The 9316-nt window shown below is 38.0% G+C and overlaps 1 protein-coding gene and 1 long non-coding RNA gene across 15 annotated transcripts in view; one reads left to right on the top strand and one right to left on the bottom strand.

Annotated features, from left to right (window-relative positions):
* Positions 1-9316, bottom strand: part of grh (grainy head) — a 65121-nt gene that overhangs the window by 21342 nt on the left and 34463 nt on the right. For 10 of the 12 annotated variants that reach the window (XR_002673189.2, XM_086987098.1, XM_022804826.2 and 7 more), the window contains 3 exons: positions 8513-8942; positions 876-1092; positions 211-714 (listed from right to left, as the gene is read on the bottom strand). Coding sequence is in view for 11 of the 12 variants with exons in the window: in XM_086987098.1 (XP_086843224.1) it covers positions 211-714; positions 876-1092; positions 8513-8582 (791 nt within the window). In the remaining variant the exon portion in view is untranslated. Of the gene's footprint in view, positions 1-210; positions 715-875; positions 1093-1307; positions 1457-8512; positions 8943-9316 lie in introns of those variants that run through there. The other 2 variants (XM_086987099.1, XM_022804833.2) reach the window with 2 other exon arrangements.
* The window catches only part of LOC147756300 (uncharacterized), a 39319-nt gene continuing 31826 nt past the window's right edge, over positions 1824-9316 (top strand). Inside the window, exons 1-2 of one of the 3 annotated variants that reach the window (XR_015326427.1) lie at positions 1824-3300; positions 5731-6417. This is a non-coding gene — a long non-coding RNA (uncharacterized LOC147756300). Of the gene's footprint in view, positions 3662-5730; positions 6418-9316 lie in introns of those variants that run through there. The other 2 variants (XR_015326426.1, XR_015326425.1) reach the window with 2 other exon arrangements.

Raw genomic sequence — 9316 nt, 5'->3', positions numbered from 1 at the left:
TTGTATATTAAAGTTGCTTATATCTACGAAAGCGGAGAATATTACATTCTGTTTATAGGTTTGGTTAGCTGAATGTGTCCTCAAAAAAACAACAAAGCAGGTTATCCATTGAGTTCAATTCATGAGCCACACAGCTTCCCTCCACCAGAAAAGTTGGTCAGGCACTGTTCACAGAACATCAGAGCACATCCAAGGGTGGGGAATTATCACCTGTAAAAGTGTCCCGTCGTAGTATTCTGTAGCCCCACTTCGGGTGCAGTTGCGTCAGTAAACACCGGTTGCGGGCTCGTGGGCTTAGATGGAACCGTTGTCACAAAAGCTTGTGGGGCTACATTACCCGACAAAGCAGAAAATATATCGCCGAATGAGTGTGTCTGCTGAACCGTAGCGTAGGCTGGACTGTAAGGGGACTTGGGTTCTGCTTGCGTGTGAGCCAGATTTGCAGTAGTCTGGGCGTTAGAAATCGGTGGGTTTCCTGACGGCTGCGATGGCTCTTGCTTTACCTGGACGAGTATTGAGAGGGGCACATCATCCAGCCCGACTTCCTTTGTCTCGGCCGGAGATGGACTTTCGGATGTAAACACCTGGGAGTTGACGGGGCTTTTTTGGCAAAGTCGATCTGGAGAACCAGGATCTTTTTTAACGTCATTTAAGAACACGTCGCTCTTCTCTTGAATGGAGGCCGCTGGCTTCAGTGAGGTACCCATCTGCTCGCTGAAACTTCTTTTATTTAGCATACTCTTGACCTGCGTGTGTGTTTTATGCACTGTATTAAATTTCGTTGATTGCATACAGTATATAATAATAATAATAATAAACAGATGTCCTGATTGGTTCAAAAATTAGGTCTAATTAGGATGAGCTCAGTTACCTACCTCCACATGTCAGGCCGAGTAGCGGGCACAGTGAGCGGTGGACCAAGATTATTAGGTTGTGGTGGAGGCTTGAGAGCATATCCCTCGTAGGCTAAACTTGAACCGTGAGATTGCTCTCCATGAATGTTGAGCATGGCCGCAGCAGGGGCGCTTAATGGATTCTCCTCCGCCTGGTAGTACTGCTTCCACGAGTTCTCTAGAACCAGTTGACCGCCGGCTAAAACCCCAAAAAAAAACAGCTATCGCGTTACTAACATGCAATGGTCAAGAAAAACTACTCTTAGTATTTGGACATCGACACAAGAAATCCATCTGATTAGCGGCAAGCGTATATAGCAAAATATTCGACAGCAAAGAGCACATTATAATTTTATATCTCAAAATTTCCAAGTAGATGTCAGATCTAAATGTGAACCAAGAATGGGTCTTTACACGTAAAGTTTGAGTCCTGAGTATACCCTATATACTAGAAGTGAAAAATTAAATTAGGAACATTTATTCAGAAGAACGTAACTTTCTACAAATATTTAATTTTGGAAACGCCTTCAATTGTGAGAACTATTACAGCTTCTAATAACAAAAAAGCAATTAGGGACGTAATGTTAGCCGTCTTTCTTGAAAGCTATACTCTACGTAGATGTATTAAGGAATGCTATGGTTGAACAGAATAAAAATAGAATGATATACCAAGCCTCTATTGTGGTCCTTACGAAACCACTCACCTGACTAGCGATAAAGCCGTATCAAACTGAATCTATTCTAACTAACAGGCCAGCATACCCCGATAAGCGGTAGGCTATTTTGGTCAAAATATTTTTATAAAAAAAAACTCTATTGTTATATAACGATATTATAACTGTCCTGCTTCTTATATTACCAACATAGTAGCGGAAGTGTACGTTATCCGGTGGTATCAAAAATCTGTTATATTTTGTCCTTTCAGAATATATTGTCGATTATCTGTGGAACAGTTATTATAGCAGTAAAGTGTTCAAAACCAGAAAGATATATAGCCATTATGAATTGACCTTTCTTGGCTTAAAAATATATTAGGTTGTCAAAAAGTATTGGCCAATTTAAGCTAAAATTAAAGCAAACGTTTTTTTATATTTTGAAATAATATTACTAAACCAAATGTGTGCCATTTTAGTCGATGACCTTTGCCATTTTTTGGTAACATTATTGGTAATCCCAATAGAGCAGAACCTCCGTAATTCTTGAGAAAAGATTGTGGCAAGTAATTCTTGCCCCACTGAAGTTAAAATAACACCATTAAGCGAGTTGTGCGGATACCGAAAACATGATAGTTTTATAATTCAAAATCCAGGCTATACGCTACAAATTATTCTTGTGTGTAATCCACTTTTCATCATTCATGATCAACCGCTTTAGAATAGCTCGATTTTATTGCGTTTCTGTAGAATTCCGTAGTTGGAAATAAGATCGAGTAAATTCTCTTGCGGCAATTCGTGTAGCACCAAAACATCGAGTTTTTTGTGGTCTGTTTTCTTTAAATGATTTAAAAGTGTTTATTGGTGGAAATTGAGTACTTTGGCGACATTATGGCTACTCATATATCAATCTTGCTTAACTTTCATAATAATTTCATCAACTTTTTGCGTAATTGTTCGGCCACTGCGAGAAGTATCTTTCGAAGAAGATCGATGTTTCCAGAATGAAAGCGGCAGAAGGACTTTGGGACCGTCTCTTCCGATAACGCGTCTTAAATAAAGACTACAATTTTGTTGGCCTAGGCAGCATTAAGAATAAGACAATCTGACCTTTATAGTAATAAAATAGTAGATACAGCAAATTTTTGTAGAAATTTTGCTTGTATTCAAGGCACTCTATCTTTGAATGAAGGCATTCCAACAAGTTCGCAGGTTCTCTACTGCTAAACACAGCTTGTAAACGACACCAAGACTGGCCCAACGCGACCTATATTACTCGCGATATGCAACTTTAGAAAGTAGAAAAACAATACTCTTTTTGACAACCCAATATATATATATATATATATACTGTACCAGAAAGACAGTATACGCATGGAAATTTTAGATTTCATGTTTGAGATATTAAGTAAGTTAGTCTTAATTATGGATAGTCTTATGTGTGAAATGTCAGATAAGATTTGACGCATCTTTAAACGAGCGGGTAATTCGGCACAAGCAGAACATGCGCACCTTACGACCGACCAGCATATGGCACTAAAACTGCAATTCTGCTGCGGTTGAAGCTGCCACATTACGTCTAAAAGTACAGTAGACAGATGATCCGTCTGTTCATCTTATGTCTTCCTTGAATACACACATATGAATGTCGCTACCCAAGAGCTGGCAGGTACGGATGCCAGTAGCTACTTGGCGCTCCAAGACGACCATTTCAATCAACAACACTGTTTAAAAACAACTCAAGCACAAAACAGGTATGAATGAAGTTGAAGGAAGTGTCCAATAAATAAGAAGTGATTGGACATCAAAGTGAAGTTATCAGATCGAACATATATAGCCTTAGGCTGCGAGGCTGTATAACGTCGCCATGATTGCTAAAACTATAATAAGGAAAAGTGTGTACTGATACATTTCCTAGAGTGGACACCCGTAAATAATAATGTTTCTGTTAAGTACATGTGTTACTATAAAACGAATCAAAAACAGAGCATTGAAAAGAGCTATTGCATATTAGCTGGTAAAAATATTGTTACCGTGTGGACAGTCAGCCGTAAAGGCAATCGCCGTCAAGGGTTAAGAAGCTGAGCATTCTGTTTGGTTGCGTCACGTTAGTGGGTAAGCATTTTTTTTGTTAGATATTTCCACGGGTTATGACGGTAAATGATGACTGTGATTATTTCATGCGGATATCTTGGTTATAGCAATGGCTAAATAAACGTGATCGGTCTTTCAGTTGAGCTCCTCATTCAATGAATGCTTGGTAATGAAGAAAAAAAAGAAAATTTACTGAACTACGGTGGGTTTGGTGTCATTGGAAAATTTGATAGTAGACCTTGCCCAGCAGATTCTAGCAGCAAATCTCTAGCTCTAAACACATGATCTTGATAAAGTCTTAAAGCGATTGCTGACGTCTGTTGGACAGGACCTTAGAATGTTGTTTAGCTTCCTGTAAAAGAAGCATGAGACTCAACAGAAAGTAACGCTTAGACATTTACTGTTAATGTTACCTGAAAGTTAACTATGCCAAAGAAGAATTCGCCGCGCATGTTTTAACTTCCGAAAAGTATAGAAGAGATTGAGAAAAGCTACCCATTGCAGTGCCACATAAGCGGTATAAGATGCTTCTGACATAAATTGTCAACGAAAAATGAATAATTAATTTTCTCTTCGTCTATTACTCTGGTTACGTCTCTCTTAACATTATAACCAATAAGAGCTGGATCATCGAGAGTAATAAGATGTAAGAAGTTTCGGAGAATAATCTTGGAAAATGCTCTCTTTTAATGTGACTACAGGCATATGATATCCATGGCAGTGCTTCTTCGAAGTAAAAAATGATGTATTTATGATTGATTGGAAGTTTGGTTTTGCAACGAATGAGACTTCCACACAAGTTATACTAGTTGATTTTTTACAAATTTATATACAGGGAACCATAAAAAAGGCAGTCGAGTTTTTGTATGTATTTGCGCAACATCCACTTGACTATTACATTTGCATCTTAAGTGTCTCATTACAAAGCAACTTCTTCTTACATGATCCCTCACTCGTGGTAGCAATGTAACCATTTACCACTGTTATAAGGGCCAAATAAAAAAAATAGGTGGAAATGAAGGGTTGCGTGGTAGTACATATGTATGAACCAGGCAGACGCCAAGGATAGTTATCTTGTGTAGCTTAGATTTAGATATGACATGAGACGAATCGCCTGCTTTTATTTCATTGTGAAACTGATGAAAACAATGCGACAGATAAAACTGAGTAAATACCACTGAAGCAAAGAGGTTATAATTTTATTTTTACATTCTGTAATTATGCCACTAAGCATTACTTTAGAATTACTTTAGGCGGGTCTTGTTAGATTTGTCATCTATATGAGACTGCTGTATTCAAGTTCTTATTAAATAAATATATTCAGGCATTTGAGATTGCTTGAAATGAATCAGTTACGTAATACAAAAGTGCCGTAAAAAGCATAAAAAATAATTAACATATGTTAGAGAGCTTTGGTATGTCTTAAAAGAATGGCATTTTAAAGACATGCATCTATATTTTGAGATGCGGATTTGTTAGAGTTTTTCTAACAGTAACAGGAATATAACGGTTTTTTTATCGAACGTTTTTCTTTTCTGCGGAAAATTTTATGGAGCTTCTACGCTTGAAGTACTGAGAGTTCTGAAAGTAATTGGGTCGAACACCTAGACAAGAGACATCTTTCATGGTAAATTTCAGCAAACATGCAGTATTCCTTTTACGCTGTATAGGATTTGAGACATGGAGAACACTGTATTAATTTTTTCATTAATATGTTGTAATGTATATAGAATCCTTAATGTATATAGTATCTACAATTTATATAATATCTTTTATTAGAACCAACTATGCAGCTTGAACAATTAACAAATGATATATGGAAGGGCGTCTATTAGGCGAACTGTCGAGAAACATACCGACGGGGATATGCGGAGTATTAGAGTGATTCTGAATTTGGAATTTCTGTAATAACGACTACTGTGGGCTGTGACTGTAACTGTAGTGGGTTGGTAGCGTCCTCTATAAGTAGTCTGTCGGTCTGCGGCTTTCTATCTGTCGCGACACCGCAATTGCCCACTGAAACCTCGAAGACCAACTTGAAGCTGTTCGGTGGCGAGCCAGACTACGATCGTTCGCCTTTTTCTAAACAGGTAGCAAGTGATCTTGGCCTGCTTGAAATAGTGGTCCAACTCTGGCAGCAGTAGTACAGCAACGACAATGATTTGCCGCCATCATCGCCACAACCATTAGTGGCGGCAACTGCAGCGAAACAGCGTTGACATTAGCAAAATCGAAACGAACATAACAACGGACAGATAAGATAGGCCATTTTTGGCCGCGTCTAGTGCCGCTGCCTCTGTCTGCTGACCTGCCGCTCCGATCTGCGGGTCTTCCGTTTGCAAACGACCGAAGCCTTGACGCAACAGAATGGCAGAATAGCACGTGCTCTCGTTCAACTTAAGGCAAAACAGCTACAAAGTATGGCACATTAAAAGAAAATATGAAAAGCTGCTTTAAACACGCAATGTTAAAGCTAATTTTGAGACCAAATTTCTCTCTTTCTCTCTCTCTATAATCGTGTTAAGCTCCGTAAACTTTACCAATCACTCCGGAACTAAATTAGAGAGACCAGTGGATGTGTATGTATTAGTCACACGATACATACATAAACAAAATCGATAAAATTATTAGCATAGAATAAAACGACTAAAAAAACGACTCATGTATCCTTAATCAAGAGGGAAACATCGACAACATTTATATATGAGTAAGCATGCGTAACATATATTATACATATAATTTCCATGTAATAAATGTGTGACTATTATTATTATAAATCGTATGTGGCTTTCATTGTAGTTAACGCATTCGGTGAGCACTATTTCGACGACACTTACTGTTCCACTAACGCGCTGATTGCTATTTCCGAAGACTAGGAAATTACTTATCATGTTCAGTTTCTCCAGTTTTTAAAACTACCGAGTTGCGCAATTTACTGATTGGAGTACTTTTAACGGACTTACTGAATATCCATAACTATAAAGTATGCTGATGTGACTTTCAAGGTATATATCAAAACTCAGGTACAACCAAATATTTACACAACATGATATAAAACTCAATTCCCTAAACAGAAAACAATAACGTTAAAAATAGTGTTTAATGTTCGAAAAGCCTTAGTTTATCAAAATTTAAATTAGGATTTATAGAAACGCCTAAATAACTATAGATGGGTGAGAGCTTTAGAATCTATACAACGCCATATCAACTAGATAATACAAGTTCGTATTTAGCACTGATACCCTCGCAATATGCCTTTAGGAATTACTTCTTTAATAAAAAGAATAAAAATAGGCGCAGAAATGGATGATCACTGGGCATTTTCCTAGCAAATTGAAGGTTGTAAAGTCTTAAAATAAAGCGTTTCTAAAGGCCGTGAAACTGAAGTTTTGTTTTCTGTCGAAACACAGCGTTTAGTACTACGTCATATGTATTAACTGCGTTAATGTAATCCTATCCTACACTAAGTCATAGCAGTCATCATTTAACAACTCTTTTTGAAAAGCATACCCTATAATATGATCCACCATCACTTTTCAAACATCAGACACGCAATAGATTCTTGGGCCACAAGCCTGTAATATTCAACATCTGAGGTGAAGTTTCCTTTATGCAATAGCGTGACAATTACGCGACAAGAAGACTGAGATATTTTGGTTTCAATTTACTGAGTTTTAATATATAGTGTTTAAGTCAGTGAAGATCAATTCACTGGCGAGAATGTTTTTAATCGGCTGTCACCACTAGCTTATCGTACCTGAAGTTCTCGCAACTCATTTAATCGTTTAGTTGCACTTCTAAAAATTTTTTGAGCTACAAAACAAAGACGCTGTGTCTGAAATTTACGAGACAGATTATTTTGAATTAACTCGAGTTAATTTGTACATTGAGGCACTGATGTTTTTGAATGCTCCTACGCGAACTATTGGTGTGAAAAATAAGTGATGTGCATATTACAAATATAAATCAAATGTTCTAAATTGTATGCCTCTGTAATAAGTGAGAGGGTGTTATATACAAAAACTTAGTCAACGAGATCTGAATCGGAGGTTAGAATAAGATAAGGAAAAGACGATGTGCTGTCAATGAGTCGGGCGCATCTGTCAACCAGTTGTATCAAACCATGTATTAAACATGCATTTACAAGCACTGCTTCAAAAGAACATCCTACATTATTGTTATCATTCCAGACAATGCCGATTAAAGTGTTTTTAGGTTATTATGAGAGTTGAATCTCAGGTCGAGTCAGAGATGGCGACGTATGAGCAACCTGCTTATTAAAAGATCAGTTTTTTCAATTGCTGTGATAACAGTATAAACAATGAGTGGCATCCAACTTGACTGTGCATTGATCTTAATAGATTCCATTGTTGTTTAAAGAGCAGTTGGGCAGGATCTGAAAGACTTTTGTATAGATGTAAGTTTCTTTGAAGATCCACTTTTTGGGCAAAAACTCCACGGACACGCATAATTATCGTTTAGGAATAGATCTGCATCGTGAACTGAATGTAGTCAGCTTGAGATCATTACTCTATTAAGGTCACTTAATGAACAGAAAGCATTCGACGAGCGCTTGATTTGTAGATAAAAGAGACGTAAGAATACAAACCTTTAGAGCGACTGGAAGACAAAAAAGGTAGGTTATGCAAGATTTCTCACCAGTACATCTGTTCATGTATATGAAAATGTCTCTCTGGACCAGAGCATTAATCGGATGTCTGTTCACAAGTGGAGGAACAGAATGGATTAGAAAACCCCTAATCCACAGCAATGATTATGATCTTCCTTTTCGGTCAGTTGGATCTTACGAATACGGCTCTTCCTCGGGTTCATCAAGTAATCACTTTTAAAAGTAAACACGGAGATTCTTACCATTTGCTGTGACGGTAGGGAGCGTAGCGTTGGCCGTCTGTGAAGCTCCCTCTGGCATCACGAGAGCCATCCGGGGCAGCCGGCACGCATTGCCTAAAGACCTGACCACCTGCACACACTTTTTTAACACGGATTTTGTCACCAAATAAAAATCACTTTCTTTCACCAAACTACGTTCTATCGATCCAGTTGGTTTCAAGTCAATCTTGTGGTTTCTCTATTACATTAAATATTCGCTGTTGCAATAAGGCCAGTGCTATATTGTATATCGGGTGCTGCACGTAAAAGTTCACCAGACTTGGTATGCCGGATATAACGACTTTAATTAGTACGACTCTCCATATGGTAATTTTGTATGATTAGTCGAGCTGGAAAACCGCTAAAGCTGGGGCAGTTCCTGTTGTTCTCGATGAGTAGCGATGTCGAATCCCTGGAAACACCAATAGAAGGTCGCTTAAAGTTTGATTTAACAAATAAGAATTGAAAATGCATGTAATTTCTAAATCGAATAGGTCGACTGGCAGCACTTCGATGATTTTGGCAAATTGATCGTATCTTATGTAAGTGTCTTTGATGATAATTGTGTACACAAGCATTAGAATCTATTTGATGACTTCTATAGTTGAAATATGGTTGCTGAGGCATACAACCTATGAGTTGTCGAATGTACGACAAATGCACGTCAAAGATACCAGAACGACTGTGCAACTAATGAAGAACGACTTGGGGATCATCTCCGAGGACACACATGCAACTTTGGCAGAAATGTTTAAAGTTTTCTCCAGCACCCCACTTCTGAGCACA

Source organism: Varroa destructor, unplaced genomic scaffold, assembly GCF_002443255.2.
Source record: "Varroa destructor unplaced genomic scaffold, Vdes_3.0 BEIS01000004.1, whole genome shotgun sequence".
Lineage (NCBI taxonomy): Eukaryota > Metazoa > Arthropoda > Arachnida > Mesostigmata > Varroidae > Varroa > Varroa destructor.
This window is presented reverse-complemented; position numbering and strand designations above follow the sequence as displayed.